Source organism: Phaethon aethereus (genome assembly GCF_964289735.1).
Source record: "Phaethon aethereus genome assembly, chromosome: 1".
NCBI classification, from domain to species: Eukaryota; Metazoa; Chordata; class Aves; order Phaethontiformes; family Phaethontidae; genus Phaethon; species Phaethon aethereus.
Genome location: NC_138575.1, coordinates 147,721,424 through 147,746,745, shown reverse-complemented (window position 1 = coordinate 147,746,745; position 25,322 = coordinate 147,721,424). Strand labels below are relative to the sequence as shown.

The 25,322-nt window shown below is 37.9% G+C and overlaps 1 protein-coding gene across 1 annotated transcript in view; it reads left to right on the top strand.

Moving 5' to 3' along the window:
• The window catches only part of VWA3B (von Willebrand factor A domain containing 3B), a gene marked incomplete at both ends in the record, with an annotated part of 70,766 nt that extends 48,467 nt beyond the window's left edge, over positions 1 to 22,299 (top strand). Inside the window, 9 exon segments of the mRNA XM_082014294.1 lie at positions 1,008 to 1,230; positions 6,649 to 6,675; positions 6,679 to 6,750; positions 7,696 to 7,816; positions 8,652 to 8,776; positions 9,939 to 10,076; positions 10,610 to 10,707; positions 16,556 to 16,793; positions 22,063 to 22,299. Of these exon segments, the coding sequence (XP_081870420.1) occupies positions 1,008 to 1,230; positions 6,649 to 6,675; positions 6,679 to 6,750; positions 7,696 to 7,816; positions 8,652 to 8,776; positions 9,939 to 10,076; positions 10,610 to 10,707; positions 16,556 to 16,793; positions 22,063 to 22,299 (1,279 nt within the window).
• Between the last annotated feature and the right edge of the window lie 3,023 nt (positions 22,300 to 25,322).

Genomic DNA, 25,322 nt, shown 5'->3' with positions numbered 1-25,322 from the left:
AGAGATCCAACTCAGGAGATAGCTATCTTGACACTGATTATAGATGAATAATTGCCTCAGAGAACAAAATCTAGGTAAATAGCTATACTAGTCAGTATAATTTCAGTACAGAGTGGTTCCTAGAGGAGAAGAGAGATGACCAGTGACAAAGAGTAGGGCGATGTGGTAGGCATCTCCATGGTTGTATGTGTTGGTAAGACAGACGCTTAAATGCTCTCTCCAGGTCTAGGTTTCACATTTTTTAAATGCTGGAAAAGCTGTAGAGAAGAGCCACAGAATTATTTGAATACTAAAAAGAAGTATGGTACTTCTAACTGGAGATTTAAAGAATTCTACCTGGTCTGGATTTGGGGTTTTTTAGTTAGGTTTTATCAATAAGATGACTGTATCTGATTCACCTTTCTATGTATAAGTACCTGCAGTGTGTAGGTTCAAAATGGCTCTTCATTCCAGTAGACATTGACATAACCTGAATGATGGATGGAAGCAAACTCCTCATCATTGAGTGAAAATTGCGCAGTGCAGGAATGACAGAGGAATAAACAGCAGGACATTGTCTCTTTTTTTATATGATCAGTCAAGACTTATGTGGCAAATGAGGATTTAATAGGCATCTAGATGCTTGTCACTTCACCCTAGCTGCTGCTTAAGAAGGGCCAGGGATTTCCATAATTTCTCAATCATATCTACAAGTTCTTTATTGATGGCTCACATAATCTGGGGCATCTAAAACAGCATGAGATACCTATGCTCAGCCACTTGAATTGCTCTGTAGATGTCTTTCTCTGAGATATGGTTAAGCCAGATGTGATTGACTAAACACAATGGGAGCTGGATAAAACACAAGAACTTGTGGTATACAGAAGATAGATTGGACGACTTTGATGCTTTTTCTGCTTTTAAGCTTTGTGATTCTATTTGTAAAGTATTGCCTAAATTAAATTTTTCCTACTTGTGATTACTAATTTTTTTTAAGGTTGTGTGGTTTTGTTTTGGTTTTTTTTAAGATTTACAGAGGATGGGCCAGTCCAATATATGCAGCATAAAGAAGCTTTGCTGGAGGCTTTAGAGAATTTGGGATGGCCAATTTCCTATGAAGATGTAATGTTGTTAGAAGATGAGATACTGGCAGCATTAACATATATACAACAAGCCTCTGATCTCCAGGAAGCTGTCAAGAAGGAAACGGAGAAAAGCTCAGAATCACACATAAGCAGCAATAAAAAGGTAGTAGATACTCCAGATATTCCTCTTCAGTATGTGCTTCTGGAATAATTTTGTTCTGAGGTAATAGCTGATAAAACAGGTGCCTAGTATGGTGGTGGTATACAAATTGATAGAGGAAAGAAAGTAGTTAAAAAGAGGGCAAGCTTTCAGTGACTTTTTGGAAGTATTGGGGAAGCAGAAGTTCTGGAGCTGAGACAGCTACAGAAATTGGGCCTCTTAGAAACAAATCTGAGCAAAGTATCTTTACCCCTCTGCAATGACAGCAGAAATATATAAGAAAGAAGGGAAAGGAGAGAAGCATGAAAAGCAATTATGATATAACATTTGTTGTTGGGTTAATATGTGATAGACAGGACTAAAAACTCTTGTAATGTTGGAGTAATTCACTGTAATCTTCCATGGTAATTTTCATGATAAGAGAAAGGGTGAAGAGAAGGAGTAGGATTCAGCTTCATATTCGGACCCTGAAATTTAGCTGTCCATAAAAGGTAGGCATACATGAACTGGTGGTTAATCTCACAGTGTTGTGAACAGAGCCCTAGTTGACATCAGTGGCATCTGGAAAGCTGTTTAGCTCATTCTGAAGTGTACACCTACTATTGGCGAGCCACAGTGCTCTCTCCATTCCATTAATACATTAGCAGAAAGTAGTCGGCTACTCTGAATCTGTGACTGAAGTTTGAGATTTTTGGTTGAGAGACATATATATCTCAATCTGTACCCCAAATGAACCTCTGATTTTACCAGGAATGCCATTAGAGATTTAATGAAATGCCTGTGGAAATACATGAAGCAATAAGTATAAAAATAAGGCTAGTAAGTTATTTTAGGCTGCCCTGTTGGAAGAGAGCATATACTTTTTCATTTTAGCTCATAGCTTAGGTTACAACGTTGTACTCTTCTATTATTATTTTCACTCTTTCAGAACATTCTTGAAAATTAATTGATTCTACCTTAATGGATTTATCTTCAAGTTATGAATATGAATTCTCAGGGAAATGAAGAACAGACTCTTAAGTTTTAAAAAGCAATTTAACCTTCCCCAATGAAAATATTTTTGTATACACTGTTCATGCTTTAAAATTCAAAATACTTCACTCTGAAAAAATCAAACCATTTCTCTTATTTGGTTTCAAGTTTTTTCGTCTAATAGATTCATCAGTCAGTGCCTCCCTGGGAGTGCTGCTGCCTCTGCAGAGCTGCAGTCTAGGTGCAGTTGTACTATGATAATATTAAAATAATCCCTCTAGAAAATGAATAAGAAAGAAAAAGCTTCCCTCAGTCCTCTAAGTTGTAATAGAGGATAATTAAAAACAAATAGAAAATTCATCATAAAGCTCATATATTAATATATTCCTTCTCTTTTTCACTGTTTTATGTCACTGAGTGAGAGAAACAACTCTTTGACTGATCTTGAAGGTGTGGTTGGCCTAGTTGCAGTGAAAGCTGAGGAAAGTCCTATACTTTGTGTTATGTAGGAAACATATTAAAATTATCATAATAGTTCTTTTTTGCCCTGACGTATGCATGTATACATATACAAATATGTGTGTATACATGTGTATACACTCATACATCAGTTTGGAGGGGTAAGCTAAGTGAAACGCAGATGAGCAGAGTACAAACCCACACTGTGAGTTCTCAGGAATGAATGGGAATGTGCAATTGGAATTTACAATTTTAAATTATACCAAGTATCCATATACTCTACCTAGCAGGTCATGCCTAGAAATGTGCCTGTATTCTTTAAAAAGGCAATCTTTTGTTTTATTTGACATTCTTTGACTGAGATATACCTCTCTTTTCATCGAGATCAACAACAGTTTTCAAATGAGCTATGGAATTTAAGTTACTATGTCATGTCATAAAAAAATATTTGTGTTAAATTGAATAGAATATATTATGATAACACAGGTCATGTATGAAAATAAATTATTATAGGCAGGGTCACATTCAGTTTTCTGTAATCTTGGAGAATTTTCTCCATTAAGAATGTACATTTGAAAACATTTTATGTCTTCAGAAAACAGATGATCTTGACTCTTTTTACATTAGTCTGAAAACATTACATAGTTCATACAGATATTTTGATTATTGATTTACCTCTGCCATATGATGTCCCAGTACAAGAGCAGCAGAAGCATGTTAATATTTCATTTGTTGACTGTAATTTTACTGTTGCCTTGAAACAACCAATGTGTGCTCTCAGACATGATGTGATTAACATTGTGCAATCACTTAGCCTGAGTCAACCTGCTTTAGGAGCCTAATCAGAGCACCACCTTCAGTAACTGCTAATCTGCAACTGAAAGGCTTTAAGAGTGGGAGGCAGAAATGCAGATGTCATTAGAGTTCTGTTTATGTGGCTGAAAAAACAGTGAAAAAACCCAGAAAAAAACTGGGGAGCCTTTAAAAAATGCTGTTGGAGGTTTTTCCAACTCTGATTCCTGTCTACAAAGTGGGTATAAAAAATAAACTGCCAGATGAAATATTTTGCAGCAAGGAAGTAACTGATATGGCACTGAATGAAAATTGCCATTGTGAGGTGGTAGAAAAATCACAGTTGTCCTGGAGGTCTACTCAACAATGCAGACTTTTAAATTTCTTGCTAATTTTTTTTCCACTAAATTCAAAATAAACCCCCTTAGTTTTTAGTCTTAAGGGTTCCTAATTACCTTCACAACTTCTTAAAAGAATTAGTAATCCTTTTTGGATGTCCTTGCTACGGGAGCTTTCTGTTTAAGCCTACAACTGAATTAATGGTCTGGTTATCCTCCTTCTGTGCTCTGACCTCCTCTGGGAGTTGTGTTCAGGCTGCTATGTTTGCACATAAGTGTGAAAGGTAGGGTATGCCAGTGCCTTAGTGGAGGAGGATGAAGTAGACATTCATCTGCACAGGGCCATCAGATGACTGAAGACCTCTAGTGATGCAAGAAGTAAATGCTTTGGGAAATGAGCAAACACATTTAGCTATTATCAGGCAAAATATAAAACACTGTTGGTGATTGTAGTATTGGGTTAAGGGTTGGACTTGAGGATCTTAAAGGTCTCTTCCAACCTTAATGACTTTCTGATTCTGTGATTACCTAATTGGATGGCTAATTGTAGACTGTATTTTACTCAGCTTACTCAGTTCCTTTTGCTATACAGCTTAAAGCATGGGTGGACAAAAATATTCCTCTTCAGGCTGGCACTCAGCTTTCATCTAAAGGTATTAAAAATGAGGAATGTATCATTTACTTTTTTTTTTCCCTAGTAAGTAACTGCTTTGACTTAAAATATTGTATCTGTTTTCTATTTTGAACTTGTCAGGCATAACCGTTAACCATCATTTCTTACTATGTTTTTTTCTCACTGAATTATAAAGCTGTTTCCAACATGATGTTGCTTAGTAAAAGGACTTTTTCAAGGTCCCCTACCCACTTATCATTAGATCACCTCAGGTCTTCTGGGGTCATGGCATTACTATTCTCCAAGCAAGAGAGCTTCCAGGACAGTTTGGTGCATCCCGTTAACGGCCGTAACATTTTCATATAATGTATTTCTTTCCCTAAGTGTCACGGTCCGTTCTCTGAGAGTGATAGAGAACATTTCATCTCATACTAAATATTTCTGTTTCTGCATATGAACGGATTTCAGAGTCTGCAGAGATAAAGCTGCATTCATTGCTAAGGATGGACTCTTATTAAAAATATACGTTTAAAAGTACTGTGTTTCCCTTAGGATAAGCTCAAATGTGCAAGGCTTACGCTTGTTTGTGACCCTGTTGAATGGTCACCATGTGATAAAAATAACTTAAAAGGGTTAGTAAGCATAATGTGTTTCGTAAAGCATGTTTATTTGGGTAGAAAAGGACCTCTAGTAGCTCATTGAGTGTGTTCTTTCTGAAAAATGTATTTAATATACAATTAATTTAATTATTCCTAATGAAATATTTATAGCTGAGACTTGATTCTTTACAAGAATGGAAATTCTGGATCTCTCTTGGCAGTTTCTTCTATTTCCTGGTGTCCTAATTCTTGCACTCCTCATTCTTCCTCACTGTTTAAGGATCATTAATCGCTGCCTGGTGGTACCTTTTTTGCATTCATATGTTTCCTGAACAGCTCAGCAAAACCCTGCCTTTTTTCTTGTGTCTCTTTAGGGAGTTGAGGGAAAACAAGCATCCCAAACAGTGCAACAACAAAAAAATTTCTAGCTACCTAGAAATGTTTCATCAAATTTTCCATTGTCATCAGTGAAGTAACCTGCTGGACAGACAGCATGTAGCCACAAAAAGTTAGGCTTTCATAAAACTGGACTGTGGTCTACACAGAATGGGCTTGTGGCCACTGACAGCCTGGGAAAAGCAGTGGTTGCTTGGCTTTGGAGGTGTCAGGATTGTGAAAAGCCAAAGATAGAGCCAAGATACAGGGAGATCTGTGGATAGTCTTCCAATCTATTCTTGCTTACAGTAGGAAAGTGCAAAACCTAAACTCTTTGAAAGGGAATTTTAAAATGCAGCAGGTATTGGAAGCGGGAAACAAAGCCTCCTTCACCTCATGTGGTTTAATGCATTGACTTCAATAGAAGCAGAGCTAAACGGGGTAAAACCCCCGAGAATCAGATGGGATGCTTTTGTAATAAAAATACTGGAGGACGATATCCCAGAAATGGGCACTCTGACAGTGTCTGGGCCAATTGTGATGAACATCTAAAGGCTGTGTGAGAGGAAAGGGAGATGGGTTTGAACTTAGATGGTATTTCTAAGCCACTGGAATTCTGCAGGCCTCAGCATCCTCATTGTGGATGCCTGTGCAATATTTGGATTAGTGTGGAGTGCTGGAAGTTGCCCAAGTTATTAGTCAAGCATTACAAATTAGTTGATAATAAATATTCAGCAGCAGCTGTCCCTTTGGAGCCTGAGGAATTAAGCAAATGGTTTACGCAAGTGCCTTTTTGTGTCTGTGGAGCTCTAAGTCTTTACACTCAAATCAGTCTTTGTTAGGTTGTACTTCAAGCGGTCAGTTAAGTGCTGTGAAGAGCCTCTGGTTTAGACTGAATTTGAAAAACAGAACTGTTCATATAATTTATAAAGAATAAACTAGAAACCCCCCACATCTCTCCCATTTGAAATATCTCTTTTCCTTTTTTTGTGTGTGTTTTGCTTATTTTTAGAATTTTTTTTTCTTGGGTTGGTTGTGATTTCTGTGTGGGAGATTGGAAAAAAGAGTTTGTGATAGTTATAATGAGACTGAGAACAAACAATTTAGTCAAAGTTATTCCCATCTTTTCTATCATTATTGACTGTTAGGGAAAACTGAATCTCAAAAGCAAATATATCTTTTTAGTAAGAAAAATGTCATCAGACAAGGGAGCAGGTCATACACACCCTAGCAAGCAGGGGTTTTTAGGAGTCTGTGAGTTTTGGGTTTTTTTCAGAACAGTGTGTATATCTGTGGAAAAGTTTGAGATTTCAAACTGTGTGCTTTTATTATTCAAAGGAACTGTGTAAGAGATGGATGCTTGCAAATTGTTTACAAGGTAGGCTAATAAATATGTTTTAAAAATTAATGGGGAAACTGATTTATTTAACTTTGCACTTGCTTATAATTTATATTTAGAAACATTATTGTAAGCAGTATGGAGAAAATAAAAGACTTTTTTGAGAATTAATTTGCTCTTGTTGTAGTAAATATAAATTATAGTGTTATTCTTGAGGATTATTAAAATGTACTTATAAAATTACTGGGATTACAGACTTCAGTATTAGAAAGAAAATGTTTTTATATCATCAGTTTTCTTAATTTTCTCAGGAAAGCAAAATGTAAAGTGTTCTTTCACATTCTGGCATATACATATAATACTCTGATCCTCTCAAAACTTTCTGTAAGAGAGATGTGCTGAATGGGAAGAAATTCTTTCTTCTAGAAGAAAAGGGATGCAGGAACATCATTTACTTTAAAGGCAAATGAGACTCCATAAAATGTTAATGTGACATATAAAAGACTTTAAGGAAAAAGAATATGGTGACTGTGAAGTCAAGTACGCAGAAGCTCGGAAAGCCCACCGGTATATTTTTATATAGAGTCACTTGTGATTTGTGATTCTTTCACTATTTTTCACATACTGTGTTTCCCACAGCCCCCACCCCAGTTGTTGTGTGAGATCCATTGTGCTCTTTGCATTCTTTCCGTTACTACTAAGTGCAGTCACTGACTTCAACTAGGAGTTGAGTCGGTCCACAGCTGGCCGGCCCCATTGGTATTTCTGTTCTCACCATCTGGTGCATGGTCCCCCAGTCTTATTTATGAGCAATTCAACATCCTATCGCTTCCTCTGTTTATAATTATTCTGAATGTTTAAAATAATTCCATTTTACCGTGAATTATCTGCAGAGGTCGTAACATTACATTGCCTGAATTTTTAATTAATAGTTTGAGGCTGACCAGCTTGGTTGTGTAAACAAAAAACTGTATCAAATTACAGAGACTTGAAGAAGAAACTGTGAAGTCAAAGTCTAAAAAAAGACAAAAAGGCCAAGTATTTGTCACTCACAAAAGCCAAAAGGTGATTGCAAGATCAGATGTCACAGGATTTTATTATCCAGGTATATATTTTTATCCACATTTAAAATATTTTTTAGATTTTATTAATATTGATAAAACATTAGTTTTGGTCATAATTAGGTACTTCTGCCTTAATCAGATTTAATACTACATGTGCATATTCATGAAAAATTAATATACATATTGTGTGTGCACATTTATACTTTTATAAAAAAGACATACATTTTGTAAAATTAGAAAGCAATGCTGATGTGCTTCTGATATGTTTATATAAGAAGAGTGTGGAAGGAAATCCTTTTAGGTAACTGAATATCTGAGAGTATCAACCTATCCCTCTCTGATGTCCCTCTCGAGTGTTTCTGTTGAGTGTTTGGCAAAGGCTGAGCTTTTGCATGTGTTCAAACAGTTCACTAAATGCTTCTGCCTTTTTGATGAGTTTTGAGCAAGAATGATTAGTAGGTAAAATTGTGTTCTGTTGTTTCATTTTAAAAAATCGTGTGTTTTTTATTTCTGTGTTACCTTTACTTGTTTGTTTTTTTAAAGTACATATTTTTCACTGTGATAATAGTTTCATTATGTCAACAACCATCCACCTGATCCACTTACAAATTTCAGACATGGTCTTGAAAATTATTCTTCATTTTATTTCTGTGGCATTATTAAGAATGCTAAAATACTAAGACTGTATTTTTTTCAGGTACAATTTTCTCTATTGCCCTAGCACAACTTACCCAAGCTAAATGAAAAGGAAGAATGTATAGTATAGATACGTTTGACCTCAGTGATATGTGAGAGCCTACAGGATTTTTAAAGGAAATTTCCACAAAGGGTAAAAGAAAAATCATTTGAATATTTTAATATGTTGGTTTTTTTTAGGTACTGTGATAAAGAATATCAGTTCTAACTGTGCACTTGTTGACTTCAGCAATGGGGAGACCTGGATTGTACCTGTGAAGTTCACTATACCTGTGGGAGGTGCTATGCCATGCCCATATCTGCAGGTAAAAAATTGTATGTTTTTATGACAGCAAATATGCATTTTAAGTTTTGTTCATTTGGTCACACATAGAACAAAGGATAGTTGATTTTTCAATCTTTTAAATACATATATTATTTTAAAGAAGAGATTTTAGTGATAGTAATATCATGCTATTTTCAACATCCTGTTTTTCATTTGTTTGGAGCTTGTTTTCATACCATTCCTTTGTTTATTAGAATTCTATGTTACTTTCTTTATAAAACATGAATATTTGCCCACCTATAGAAGAAGGGTGAGATATTTACCATCAGAATGATTGTTTCCTAGCACGTAGATTACAAAACAAGGAGAGCCTTTTATACACAATGTGATGTACAGCAGGTTATAACCATTTGTTTTTCACAGCATAATTTAAATCCCACAGATAATCTTCAACTAAGGCAAATAACAGTAATGAAAAAAATATTCTTGTTCCATTTTTGTTTTTATTTAAAATTTATCAGCTGACTATCTGTAATCACAGTTGTTGTTTGAGGTGATTCTTATTTTGCACACCAGCCAGATGGTGGATGCAGAAAGGACACAGAATGGATACAGCTGTTTTGGATACAAAAAAGCATTTTTATAACTACTTTGTTGCACTTAAAACCAGCGAGAGGTGCCTTTTTTTTCCTGTTTGAAATGAAGGCAAATCCTGATCTGGTAGTTCCTGGTATTCTGTAAGGGGGACATTCAATTATAGAGTAGATCTGCAGAATTTGACAGAAAATTGTGACTTCTGTGTTCATTTTTAAAATTATTTTGTGTCAGTTATATATGGAATTCTCTGAAATTACCAAGGTTGATTTAAAAACTTACTAAAAACATATAAATTTGCACAAAGTCCAAGGGTATGAAGAGTTGTAAGAGTTTCCTCATTCAGTTCAACTTGCTAGTTGAGCCCTGGTACAGTTAGTAGGGCTCTGTTATTTATTTTTGCTTTGTCTTCTCTCCCTGATTCTGTGGAAACTGTGAGTTACCCGTACATGCAAAGACCGAGTTCTTATTTTCTTTTAAAGTTCCATATTAAAGCATGGGAACATCTTAGAATGATGATTCCTGTAAAAATATCTTAATTACCTTTACGTCTCGTAAAACTTACCAGTTATATGGTTCTTGCAATCCAATGCTTTCCTGGCATGCAGGTTGGAGACTACGTGTTTGCCAGAACTGGGACACAAACAGGAAATGAATATTATGCACCTGCCATTGTCATAGCAACACCAAAGAGGGTGGAAATGGGTGATAAACTCTACACAGTTCTGATGTTCAACAACAAGAAAGTAAGTAAATCTAGATGATGATACCAATTTAGCAATGGTGTTACCATTGTTCTGTTTCTGATGAGGCAGATATAATTTTCCTGGCTAATAAGCTCACTGTCCCAATCCCTGTCTCCAGCTAACCAAAGTAAATCAGGTTTCAGGGCTTAATGAAGAGCTCATGTAATAGACATTAACAAAGAAATTCTGTAGGATAATTTATTCTTAAATCATACTCTGTTGTTTCCTCTATAATCCATTTCGTGGCTTTTACAGGGTCTATGCTGGTAACATGAGAAACGTAGGGGGCTTTATCACAGTCAATATAGTCTTCAGTTCATGATGTTTGTTTGTTTGTAAGCTATTATGATAATTTTACTGCATTTTTCATAGTGCAGTATTAAGAAAATGTACTTTGTACTTGAAACTTTTATCTTCATTATTCAGAGGCTGATTACAGTTACATTAAAACAGTTGACTTTTTATACATCTGTATCTGCGTTTTTTCTGAGATTTAGATTTAAATTAGATGAATGTTGGTTATATTATTGCAGGAACATTGTGTAAGAAGCAGGCTTATTAAAATCAGCCAAACGAAGCATGCCTTTTCCTGTCGGTACATAAGAAGGGTGCAGATGGTGGATTATGTGACGTGAGTATGCTTGAACCTAAAAACATAAAAGTTATTTTACATCAATCCTAAGTGCTGCAGTTTGGGTTCAGCTATGCTTGAAAATGAAAATGAAATCTAATGATTTCTATATGTAATACTCTAACTACAGTTGTGAACTGGCTTGCTCTACACATGCAACGAAGTGATTTGATCCACAGCATGTTAATCAGAAGGGCATTAACTGTCTGTCCTACGATTTTATTATCTGGCAATTTATTGCCCTGTTTTCATTTTGGAAACATTGGTGGGATGTGATGGTTTGAAGCTTAGCCCCAGGAAGCTGTTAGAGGATTGCTGAAAGGTGAGATAGTTTCCATTTGTCGTAGACTTTGTTTTTCTTTTAAGATATTTATTGTGATATAAAGCATTATTTGCATTAAATCGCAAGCTCTTTCTAAGATACTGAATATTCTACTGGGCTTAAATCTGGGGAATGATGGGGAGAGAGCGTATGGGATGAATATGAGCCCCTACTTAAGTTCTGCAGAACTTATGTACAGCAGGGGTAACATTTTTCTGGTGTGATGTGTGTGGTGAATGTGCAGTGGTTCCAAATGATTGTGGATTTACTTTTTCATCTTGTATTAAGTTGTAGTTTGATCCATTTGAAATAGCATTGAGTTGTGATAACCTTCAGAGCACCAACAATCTCTAACAGCTAGCAACAACAGATCTTAGGAAGTAGAATAAGATCAGCGCAATCATCTAGTGATATTTCTCCAGAATACATTCCCAACCTCCAGCAATTTGTGATTTAAGGATTTTCTGAAGCAGAATTGGAATCTCTGTATTAACAGCCTTGATGGGTTTTTCTTTCACGAATTTTTGCAGTTACTTTTTTGAATCCATGTAAACCTTTATCATCCATAGCCTCTTCCCAGAAGGAGCTGCGCAGTTTCACATTTTGTGTGAGAAAACATGTACTTTTGTTTTAAAGCTTCCATCTGTCTTGACATCCCATAGGGATTCTAGACTGAAGGGTTTCCTCTTCCATGTATATCAGTGTAGTATGGGCACTGCTGCCAAAGAATTGTATAATCTCCCTCATGGGAGATTTCTTCCCAAAAGGTTGCATGAACAGGACAAATCCCACCTTTAAAGGCAATTTTAGTAGTTCTTCATTTTTATTGAAAAGTTCTAATATGATGATCAGTGTTAAAGATAACATCTAAAAAGAATGAGTGAGGGTACCAGTCATGGGCTGATCTGTGGATTCCCTGAGAATGATGGAACAAAAAAGCAACACTGATTCAAGCCTGGTTTCCCACACATTTTCTAGTATTGATTCCAGTGCAGTTTGAAACTTGCTTTTCTGCCAGCTTGCAGCCACAGCACATAAACAAATGAATACCTCCACTTTATTGAACAGAATCCCAAATCTAGAAATACATCAATAGCTTTTTCCAGGCCAGATCACCTGCATGATGGTAGCCTCTTTTCATCAAAAGGGAAACCTGAAGACCATGGTTTACTACTTTAACGCATACTTTTCAACGCAGTTGAAAAGAGGCAGGTAGATAACTGAGCTGAGTTCCAGCAGAATCAGTGGAAGTCTTTCCCTTCCACTGAGTTGGATTATATTCTAAGTGAGGTACCTTATTAAGAAAAGATGTGACTAAATGCATAAGCAGTAAGAGTGGCTTTCATTCTACATGCTTTGTTTCATGACTGAGTGCTTTAATATAAAATTTAATATTCATTCTCCAAACAGACTTTATTGGCAAGCTGACTTGCAGTTGTTATGTAAAAATGATGAGAAAATTGAGTTATTCACTGGCAAACAGAGGAATTCTTTGGAGAACTGACTGAAATGAATGCACTAAATTTTTGCAAATGAGAAATAAATGCACTCATTAGGTCTAAATTTTAGATGAAGTGGTATCAAATCTGGCAGATCTCTGGATAAAATAGTGTTTGAAACGGCATATTCAAGTCATATTAATTATTAATTTCTATATAGTATTTCCAGCTAGTAAACACTGAATTGGTTGTAAATGCACTGGCCAGTTTGTGTAGCAGATGATTGAAGTTAAATTAATGAAATCTAAATAAAATATTTCAAACAATATTGTTGCCAGAGCACAAAATAATGGACTCTCTGTTAAGGCATTCATTTTATCCCCTTTAAACCAAACTAAAACAGTTTTTAGCATGGCCTGGAACAGAGCATAAATTTTGCAAGCATAATGATTAAGCACACCAATGTCTTACATTTGTTTCAAGGTCTGAAGTTTTCAGTACATCGTTTCTGTTTTTTCTTGCAGCAGTTGTAGATTTTAGAAACAAACCACAATATTTGAAATTACAGTGTTTTTACTACAAAATGTCTCTATTTCTGAGGATAGCACTATTCAGGCTGTCCTCAAGTCACCCCCATTTAGTGGAACACGAGAAGTGCCTCCAAACAATATTATTTCAAATGCAATTACTTAGGTCTGATTGCTAATGTTTTAAAGACACCAAGATCCAGATACACAAGGGGACGTCATGGGACTCAGAGCAGTAGCACTTCAGCATTTGGCAGCTCTGAGAGTGGAATTTAGGTACTTTGGCTCCATGGATGTATATTGAATGCTGAGATTTATAGTGCAGAGTGCAGTGAAATGTGTAAAGCAGCTGATAAGAAATGACAAAGAGAGCTGAGCATCTGAAACTGAGACTGTCTTAACTTAGATCACAGAATCACAGAATCACTAAGGTTGGAAAAGACCTTTAAGATCATCAAGCCCAACCATCAACCCAACACCACCATGCCCACTAAACCATGTCCTGAAGTGCCACATCTACACATTTTTTGAACACTTCCAGAGATGGTGACTCCACCACCTCCCTGGGCAGCCTGTTCCAATGTTTAACCACTCTCTCAGTAAAGAATTTTTTCTTGATATCCAGTCTAAACCTCCCCTGGTGCAACTTGAGGCCATTTCCTCTCGTTCTATCTCTAGTTACTTGGGAGAAGACCAACACCCACCTCACCACAACCCCCTTTCAGATAGTTGTAGAGAGCTATAAGGTCTCCCCTCAGCCTCCTCTTCTCCAGGCTGAACAACCCCAGTTCCCTCAGCTGCTCCTTGTAAGACTTGTGCTCCAGACCCCTCACAAGCTTTGTTGCCCTTCTCTGGACACACTCCAGCACCTCAGCATCCTTCTTGTAGTGAGGGGTCCAAAACTGAACACAGGATTTGAGGTGTGGCCTCACCAGTGCCGAGTACAGGGGCACGATCACTTCCCTCCTCCTGCTGGCCACACTATTTCTGATACAGGCCAGGACGCTTTTGGCCTTCTTGGCCACCTGGACACACTGCCGGCTCATGTTCAGCCATCTGCCAACCAGCACCCCCAGGTCCCTTTCCAACGGGCAGCTCTCCAGCCACCCCTCCCCAAGCCTGTAGCGTTGCATGGGGTTGTTGTGACCCAAGTGCAGGACCTGGCACTTGGCCTTATTAAACCTCATACAGTTGACCTCTGCCCATCGATCCAGCCTGTCCAGATCCCTCTGCAGAGCCCTCCTACCCTCCAGCAGATCAACACTCCCACCCAACTTGGTGTCATCTGCAAACCTACTGAGGGAGCACTTGATCCCCTCATCCACATCATTGATAAAGATATTGAACAAGACCGGCCCCAGAACCGAGCCCTGGGGAACACCGCTTGTGACCGGCCGCCAGCTGGATTTAATGCCATTCACCACGACTCTCTAAGCTCGACTGTCCAGCCAGTTCCCACTTACAGCCCTGGACTAGACATATTTGAGCCTTTGGGATTCTCAGGGTCCTCTGTTGGCATTGGATGAACTACATAAATACTAATTTTTAGCATATAGGCAACATAAACCTAACCCCCAGGTACCCAGATGAGGTGCACTGGTGTGCCAATAAAAACCTCAGTGGTCACTACTGATCCACAATATTCCACAATGCTGCTGCCAGAATTACAGCACCTTCTTTTGCACGTTCGCAACTTCAACATCTACTGCAATATATTTCTTTCCATCTTTTTCCACGTTATGTATCTTATCTGGTTCTGCTGCATTTTTAGTCTCTTCTCCAAGAATTAATGATAGAAGCCTGGTACTATACAGCTTTTATACTTAAGAGTCTTTTAATTTTCATACTTCTTGGATCTATAACTCCCTACAGTAAATTGCTTTGTAAGATTTGAGTAAACAGTCCCTGACAATTCACTTGCTAATTCAGAATATTCGTCTTTTGCTCGTAGTGTTCTCAGCTAGGTTTTGAGTTCTCTGTAAAGCCACATACTGTAAAGTGAAATCTCATTCCTTTCTTGCTGCTTAACATGTCACTTTAGTATCACATAGACATACATAATGTCGTCTTCTGGGCATTGACTACATTAACTGAGTGGCTACATCATAAAAAGCTAGTACTGGCCACAATTTGGCTTCATATTTGTTTCTTTGTGTAACTCCATGCCATGTTGAATGATTGTTTTCCTTTTATGAGAAGGTGTACATTCAAAGCCATTAAACAACTGTGTTTTATTAATTACATGTTAATTGGGTACTAAAATTAGCAACGCTATGGCAGCATTCCAGCCCAGATTGAGTTGGAGTTTCCAGTAGAGCCCCTACCTTTCAGGAGGCATGGAAGGGTGCTTCCCACTGAAACTTATTATTTATTATACTCTAAAATAGGTACCTATCTCCCATGTCATACTCATTAGAGGGGAACAGTGAAGCATATTGCTCATCAGTGCGCACAGATCTAATGAGAACATGCTGACATTGTTGATAAAAACAAAATAGAAGCATAATTTAATCAGAAAGGAAAAAAAAAGTTTGAATGCAATACGATATTAGAAGCTCAAAAAGATACAGTCTTTGTGTGCTAAGTCCTGTAGAAGTAAGGAACTAACAAGAAAAAGGGGTAGCCCAGGGTCCCCTGTTGTCAGGGAGTCCACAGTGCACATAGATGTTGTATTATAATAGCTTGTCTAAATCTTCAGCCCTGGGATCTTTGGGATTGTCTTTAGATTTTTATGTGGTGTGTATTAGGGATCATGCTTAATTCAGTAATCTTTAGAGGTACTAATATAGCTCTCAGCATTTTAATATTAGATGCTAGCATCTCCTTGGGGTGTTCTCCTGCCATCACAATGGAAAGGAATCATTATGGCAGGACAAGCACTCTGCAAATGTAACTAGCAAAGTCCATATGCATATGTGTGCTGGACCCGCACCATAAAAGACAATTATTGCCCAAATCCTCTTTGGAGTCATAAGAGGTAGACAGAATTAGGGCCAGAGCCAGAGAAGGGTATTTAGGAGCCTTTCTCTTGCTTAATGTCAGTAAAGCCGAGTGCCAAAATACTTGTTTCAATTTTAGTTACCAAAGCACTTCTGATAATCTGGGGTTTAGTGCAGTCAAATGAGACATCTGTAACTGTATTTTGCTTCATAAGTATTCTACAGACTTTAGAAATCTTAAAAGTGGGCTGGGAATGGAATCTCTATGAATGATACGAAGGGTATGAATTCTTGCTGAATCATATTAGAACTGAGATTAACAGGAAAACTATCCATATTTTTTTTAAAGCGGAAAAATTGTATGCAATGGCTAGCAATAAGAGAACAAAACTGTGCATGCTGTGTCTTAGGCTTTTCTTTACTTATTTTAGAAATAAAAGGGAAACTGAATTGTAAGACATTTATAGCCCTGTCAAATTGTCAAGCGTGAGACAAGTCCTTCCTTTGTCAGTACTGTGAGATGTGGGAAAATGTGAAATCTATGTCATGTAAAAAAGGATTTTAAATTGTATACAATATGTGTGCTTTTAACTTAGTGAATTTCCTTGTCTGATTTTCTAGCCTGGACAGAGACACCACAAAAGCCTATCCGCACTCATCTGTGGAAGATGGAGAAGAAGCAAAGAAAAGTATTGTGAAAGAAGATAGAGCAAAAAATGAAAATAAGAGGAGAGAAGAAGACAAAAGACATCCCAGGGAGAGGATGTTGGACTGTGATTATCTTTTGTTTGCCACCAGAAGGGAAGTAAAACAGAGAGGAAGAAATTCGCTGCCTAGCAATGAAGAAGAATTTGAAGGTAAACAAGTAGCTCTGGAAAATTATAAATATTAGGGATTAAACAGACCTGATGGGCCTTTAATTAATCCCCACACAAGGAACCAGGGTTCTGCATTATCTTTTCTGGGTGTTAGACCAGCCTGCTTTCCCATGTCCTGTGTGATGGGGTTCCTTCACCTCCTTTGGAAACTATTCTTCACACTGATCATTCTCAGCATGTGTTTCTACAGCAAAGGGAAGAACCTAATAAAGAATGTTCTGGCCCAGGCTAACTTCATTTCCCTAACATTTGTAGTAGCATCGAAGATGCAATGACACCAGCCTTAGTACCTGGTAGTAATCAGAGTATATATTCCAGTCCCCGTATACAGTCCCTCTACTGTTTGCTACTTGTTAGATTAAAGGTATGTCTATATTGCAGGCATTAAATTATTGCATATGGAGCTCAGTGCTTCCAAGGTTAAATTGCTTTTAGTGTCTGAGATAGTTCAGTTAAAGCTGATATTAGTATCTATACTCCATGTCACACTGCAGTAGAGAACTGGACTAGTGTAGGTATGCCATTACATGCCACAGTCAGCTCTTCATTTTAAAGATCCTACTGTCAGTGGAAGGATAAGAAGATTTTTGTCCATACCTGCTAGTTGTACCTCCTTGTACTATTTTAAACATGTGCTCAACATGCACATTAATTATTTACTCCCAGAAGTAGTGGATTATAGACTCATTTAATTATCATATTGTCAACTTGATTTGGCCTCTCTGAACTTTCCTTCTGTGTTCTCGCTCATCTTTTAAAGACTGTCTGCAAATTCCATTTACATTGGTTATAAAGGGTATTATGGTGCCACTGCATTTTAGGAGTGGCCTGGTCAGAATTATATGAGAGCAGAGGTGCTGGGTTTGTCCTGTAGCTGTGTGAGAGACCATGGCTTCCACAGGTAGGGCTACTTCACTCCTGCCTCTTGGACATCTCAAGATTCAGATGCTGAGTAAATATGAAATAATGCTAATGTGATGAGCAAGTCCCGTTACTGATTCCATGCAGGTTGAAGGAAAGCATAAATTAAAGCAGTGGCTATCTATGCACTTGAATCCTGCCTAGCCTTGCCAAGTAATCTCATAGTACTCCATCAAGACTCTAATGAGACTCCAAGGTGCTATGCAGGTCAAACACACTAAAGGGGGTACCTTGTCCTCTTGTTATGACACCATGGATGCTTGGTATGGCTTTTTTTTTTGCTTAAATGTATTTTCATTTACATATCCTTCTGTGTTTTGTCAGAAAGGGGAAAGTCAGAGAACTGATGAAGATGTTAAATAAGACTATATTGTCATCCTCACAGGGTTTCATCAGATATCTCTTTATCCAGTCTCTGTACATGACTGTATATTTATCCTCTTTGGGTAGATATTTGTCCAATTTTCGAACTATGTTAATGATTTCACAGCATTTTGTGTATATAATTTTGTAAATATGTTACTCGACCCCTGACATCTATTTTAACTGTGTTGATACTGAATTTTTTTTAAAGAGTGAAGAGAATAAAGAAAACAAATTTGCCTGGCATTGTTTTTTCCTTCTGCGCAAGTTTCAGAACTAGTATGAATTATTAGTTTACACTTACTGCTTGGCAGTCCAATATGTGCTGAGCACCAGATCTGTGAGATTTGCCTTTACTGGTTAACACTTACCCAAAGAAGTAGTCATATTTAATTATATTGATATGAATAAGTGTTGAATAACATGGGAGAGGTGTTGGAAAGCTCTACTGTTCTAATAATTGTTCAGTTAGTCTCTGTGGACCAGATATTAAAAATATGAGGTATCTAGCAATGCACTTCCCTTTCATGGAGTTTTCATAATGCTCAAATAAGGACGGATATTCAAGTCAGGAGCCTATACTGCAAAAGTACTTATGAGCTGAAACACCCTGTTTTCATCTTCAGACACCTACATAACCCTGAAATCACAATTATTGCCCTTCATAACACAAATGAACACAAATGTTCATCAGAGTGATCTCTTACCTGATTTTCCTAGTAGCTGTTTTCAATGCTTCATTATTTCTTGATTGCTTATAACAAAGGCAGTTTTTTTTTAAAATAGAGTCAGCATCTCGGAGGAATATTTTGAATTCCTGTAACTACCAATAATAGTTAGAGCTAATAACTTCGGTACCTAAATATCTTTTATAGTAACTAGGTTATACTTATTTTTTCACAATTTCTAAAAGCAGTCTGTTAAACTGGGAAGTTGTTTATCTGAAAGATGCATAATCCTCACAGATATTCTTTTCCTTATAATATCTAATACCTGAATAATTTTATCTTTTAACTTTCAAAAAAGCTCAGTAGTCCTGATCTATTTCCGTGAAGTAAAGACTTTTGCTTCATATTTATACACAATAGTATTCCATGAATGTTAGTATGTGTGTAATGTGGTAAAAGGATTTAATGCCATTAGCAATTCCTACATTTCCTTTCCAAAGGTTTGTCTCATCACTTCTTATGAACTCTCCAGATACATTTATGTTTTTTAATAATCTGATCGCGCTGTGTTTTGTAACTACTGCCTGTGTTAATCAACACGTCTTCCTACAGCTCTGCTGACTTCACGTGTACATTTCTCTGTTATATAAGGAAGCAAGTTCTCCTGAACTTGAATGAGCATTTCCCAATATAGAGATGGATTTTTGTGCTCTCCAAGATAATGTGGATTCAGCTACATGGCTCTTATATAGGTGGTTCATGAAGCCTTGTATTTCTATGAAGCCTTATATTTCCACAGAGCTGTGGGTCCTATATGAATTAATGGAGCATTTTTTAATGTTTGTGGTTTGGTTTGTGCTCAGCTAAAATGTTCCTGATTGTTAGGAGGAATCAACAACCCGTTCCTGTTGTTCCCACTCAGGGAAACAACATTAACAGAAGTGAATAAAGATTAAGTAATTGTGTTAGTATTAGCTTAATTAGTGTGCATTAGTGTTGATGTGTAATTTTGTCTTATTTATTCCAGAACTATTATATTTAATACATTATTATTTTAATTTGTATGCCTGCTGCTCCTATTGTGTTAGTTAGCTCTGTATGCTTATAAGAGAGTGAATGAAGTCCTGGCAAATTCCCACTGTTAGTGGGACAATGATTCTTTGTCTAGGTAACTCAGATAAAGCTATTCCATTGAATGAAATCACAAATACTTAACTCCCTCGTTGATTATTGCAATCATTGTTTTTATAGATGCTTTAGAAAACATGTATTTGTTTCTATAGAAGAATTCTTCTCACTGTCTTTCTAGTCTTCTCTCTGTTCTGTAATGCCTAAAATCAATGTTCATTTCACATGATTTCCATGTTGATTTTCCAAAATGGTGATCTAGTAAAAAACTAAATCGGAAAACAATTCAGAGTGAAGTACAGGTATGATACACAGTGATAGACTGCATTACCTAATGCATTAGCAAATCATAGCTAACCGAACCCAAATCTCCTTTTTAATTTATAATGAGATGTGACTTGAAGCAATTACACTGATAATTACTGTAACTGCCAGTATGGGGTAGGTGGGAGACTTTTGAGGATCATTTTCTATCCTTTTCTATGGCAAATCTAGTTCCTCTGAATTGGGTTCAAGAGCGTAACGGTTGTGGCACCTGGCAGTCTAGTGGATTGGCTGGATTTCCCACAGTAGGATTGCACATTTTTAGCACCCACTTGTTTTCCAGTCTCATTTTCCAGACAGTTCATTCAGCGTTTGGAGAAGGCTATGATAATAAAGCAGTGTTCCCATCTGTTGGTCATGGCTTGTTTAATAAGCAGTTGATGTCAATTCAGCTACGCTTGCATCTGTTCCTTAGTGCAGCTGTGTGTTGTTAAGGGCTCCCCAACAGCCTCCAGATTTAGCTTTTGTTTTTCTGTTGATAGCATGGTACAACTTAGCCAAAACTACTCTCTCTTCGGTCAGGGTCGTCCGCTCATCGAAAGAGGAAAGTGTGTTAAACTTTCTGTCTCTTTCCCCGTGAAGAATGAAACATGGAGATGTGTGAGGGAAGAAAGTGCAGTTCCATTGGTGTAGGAGGCATGTGTTGGGGTATCTGAGGGGGGACACAGAAGGGCAATTCGGTCCAGATTCTGGGAGCAGGACCAGAATGGTTTCTTCCAACATCTTGGAAAGGTGCATAGAGAACACGGAGCATGTGGCATTGGGTGAAGAAACGAAACAGTTTTTGAATCGTGTGATTGGGAACACTCATTTAACAGTGCACCTTTCATTTTATTTAAAGTGGCAGTATGAACACAATACCTTTCAGTAATTTTACTCGACCAAAATTTCTGTACTGCAGACAGGTACCATCAGCTTTTAGGATACAGTCAAGAAATTTCCTGAACCTCACCCAGGTGAACTCCAGATTCCTGTCTCGTAGGTTGCCCAAGAAGAATCAGAATGTTCCTTTCATGCATCTAAGCGCTGATGTTGTGCATTTGTAAGACAATTTTCAAAGGCACAGGTTTGATTTTTAAACCCTCAGCTTCAGACTTTTCAGTGGTAGCTATGGATGATCAGCATTCTGAAAACTAATCATACTCGTGTCTCGTACTCACTATGCACTCAATCTGTGTTGTTCCTTCCCCACCTTGTATATCATATCTTTACTCTTCAGATGCCTCCCACAGTTTTGTTTTCTACTACATGAGTGTTTCTTATACAATCATTTAAAACCAAAAAATTCCCTCTGAAGAAACATATGAAGCAAAATAGAATATATGATTTTGTTTACTTTGAAGAGTTTTATTCTCTTCCATTTTTCCTCCTGCTTCCTGTCTTTTGCCATTTATTCATTATGATTGTCATTGTTTTGTGCCAGGAGCGTGCCTAGCAGTTCGTGGTCTCATTTGATGTGATTGTAAAAAATGACTTTTCAGTGACACAGTGTTGTTAGCAAACCAGAGAAGATAAGCACTGAGTCAGACAAAAGGTCCATGTAGCCCGGTAACCTGTCCCCAGCAGTGGCCAGAAGATGATTCCTGAGGAAGAGTAAGAACAAAGGTTGGCATGTGAATAAGAACAGCTACAAGCTTAGAAAATTATAAGACTTTAAAAGCAGACTGGTTTGAACTTGTGAGGTTGAAAGCAAAAAGGAAAGCAGTGAAAAGCCTCTTTACACAGGACTATTGCTCTGTTACCATACTCATGGAGTCATTTGCTCCAGGATAAATTTCAGGGTGTGTGTTGGGGTTGAACTGTTACATACAAGCTGATGGTGGGTCAATATTTACTCTCACTAAAGAGTACCTGTTCTCTCCTAGCATCTTGGTGTTCATCAAGGCGTCAAACTCTGCAGTCGCTGAGCGCTTCATCTCCCAGCTCACCAAAGCATCCCTGTTGCTTGCACAGTCCTGTTGTAGAAAAGTCTCCAGCACCTGGTAAAAGCAACATCACCAGAATTATTACAGTCAACATGGAGCAGCAAGGATCAGCAAGACAGCCTCAGCATCGCTGCGCAGAGCAAAGGAAGCTGCGTTAAGGGTGCATGATGAAGGAGCTAATGTAAGAAATGAGGCTGTGGATAGGAAAGATTTTTATCACCTGTAACTGTGACATTTTATTCCTTGAATCAAAAATAAACTGACTAGTTAATGCTAAATTAATTATGATTTTGCAGACTTACTTTGGAGATCTGAAAGAGAAACAGTGTCAGAGGTTCAGTTGTGCTGCTGAAAAGTATCAATATTTGAAGACAGAATGGAAAATAGTATCTGAGTATTCTTTGTTTGCAGTAGACCTATTTATTTGATTTATTAACTGTGGATCTTTCTTACAAAATGCCTTTTTCCAGAACTCCTTTTTCACAGACTCTGGGAAGACCTGCTGCAGGGAGCCTACCCCGTTTTCTGGGTGCTGACTTTTATATGTATCTGTCCTAAGCTTTTCCACTGATGGGGACTGTCCCATGAGAACACAGATGCGGTGCTTTTCCCTTGAAGACTAACTTCTTGGTAACACAGACTTAGACCAAGGGCTGAATTCTCTATGACATTTGATATAAAGCCAGTGCTACTCTGAAGGCAGAGGGATTGCTTCAGTGTTACAGCATTATAAATGAAAGCAGGAATTGCACCTAGACACATTTAGGAGCATCTCTACTCTCAGCACCCAAATAATGGGTAGGTGACTGAGCCCAGTTTGAAAAAAAAAAGATCCAAGTAAAGATTCATTTTCTTTATCTAACAAACATAATATGATAATCACTGCCCAAGACATGGCATTTGAAATGGCACACAGCTGGGGGAATGTAGAGTGTTTAGCACTGAAGATCCTTACCTCAACCAAAGTATGACTTGTGGATGTAGTGACACAATTGTATGGTTGTTTATTTTAGGGCTTCCTGTTAAGAAGGTGAAGACTGATTCTTACCAGTATTTTTGGCATATCAAGGTGAATGGACATTAAAAGTTCTCACAAGCTTGGCTTTAGATACCTATGCAATTTCCAGGCAGATATATGTATTCATCTTTACATTTGAAGTAAAGTGCAGTTGAAAAGATATGTTTAACCAAATAGAAGCAGAAGGCAGCCAATTCATGTATACATGCGTAGATATTGTAACCCAGTGGTACATTTATATTTGGTGAATTCCAGCTTTTATGGCAGCCAGTTTAATCACAGACCTTTTGTGTTCTAGATAGATGACACATGTATAACTGGGTCTCACTGCTAGGATATTCTTCTGCTTTGATGTAGCAGTACTATCTCGGGTCTTTTCCTTTATTACAGAATCACAGAATCACAGAATCATTAAGATTGGAAAAGAACTTTAAGATCAAGTCCAGCTATCAACCGAACACCACCATGCCCACTAAACCATGTCCCAAAGTGCCACGTCTACTCGTTTTTTGAATACTTCCAGTGATGGTGACTCCACCACCTCCCTGGGCAGCCTGTTCCAATGCTTGACCACCCTCTCAGTAAAGACATTTTTCCTAATATCCAATCTAAACCTCCCCTGGCGCAACTTGAGGCCATTTCCTCTTGCTCTATCACTAGTTACTTGGGAGAAGAGACCAAGACCCACCTCACCACAACCCCCTTTCAGGTAGTTGTAGAGAGCAATAAGGTCTTCCCTCAGCCTCCTCTTCTGCTCTACACTTTGATTCTTCTCTTTTTAGATGTCTTTGTCAGATGAAGAATACTCTTAGATTAATATTACATTATTACTACATTCCGTATATCTTTCTGAATGAATTAGCAAATATTAAAGATGGCTGCATGATTAAACAAAGAGTAATAGAGACAATTTCACCTTGCAAGATGGTGTTTGGCCCTCATGGCTCTTCTGGCTACCCAGAGTGTAACACCGTTACTGCAGATTTCAAATGGCAGTGGCAGCAGTGCTGTGCTTCCCGAACCCAGGGACCCCAGGGCCCTGACAGAGCCAGTGATACGGTGAGCCAAGGATACCCCTGCAGCTGAGCATAGATTCATGCATGTTGTGAGAGAGGCTTTTGCATAGATATGTGGGGAAATAATTTCCATCAGTGGCCAAATGAGTGGGACAGAAATACAGAAGACATTTCCTCTGCTCAAGAAAGGTTATTCTAAGTTGGGGTTGGCTGGAGCCCAGGTGTTTTACCATATGGCTTCTCGTATGGTCTTTCTGTGTGTTTGTCTCTGTTTAGAATAATAAGAAGAAAGCGCCTTCTTTGAGTGAGGGATCTCTGTTTCATGCAGCACGCTTCTTCCAAGCACTAAATGTTTCACTTAGCACAGAGGAACCAAGATAGTGTGGCGAGAACCTTGATTTTTGGCCATGAAATCTAAGAGAAACAGAGCAATGAATAGAAGATGTCCCAAACACCGTGAAATGCTCAGCTCCCACCAAAGGTCTTTCTGTGTTGCTAGTACCTTGCTCTTGTGAGGTAAAATCACAGTACAATGGAGCAGGTGAAATACTGTCTTGATTTTACAGATGCAGGAAGGTCACGTTCAGTTTATGGCAAAGCTGGTAGAGTCTCCCTTGCGGTCAGCGTAGAGACAACACCTGGAGCTGCTTGTGGTGCTTATTACCAAATCTCAAGGAGCCACTCAGAGGAGAAGGTGCCACATTATTTTCAGATGAATGGGTGTCCCCTGCTGTAGGAGAACTAACAGTACCGTACTTAATAACCTGCTTCTTTTGAGCTCGATTGTTGACATTTCTGCCTGGCCTGATTCAGGGAAGGCTCAAACCTGGGAAAACTGTAATTCTGAAGTGGTCTATCCTGGAAGTTGCAATTTGGATAGTTCATGTTACCTTCTGTTCTGCTGCTCAGGCTCCTTCCTTACTCCATGATGTTCTGGAGTTTTCTCTTGGAGAATGGAGCTGGCACACACACGGAGTCCCTGGTTATAGCAGTCACTGGGGATCAGTTCTACCCAGAGGAAAAATCGGAATTGATATCATTACACCACAGCATCCATAAAATTTTAGGCCAGGATAGCGGGAGAGAAATATTTCTACTGTAGACATGAACATTTTGGTTTTCTGGAGGAAATGGCACTACCAATGAA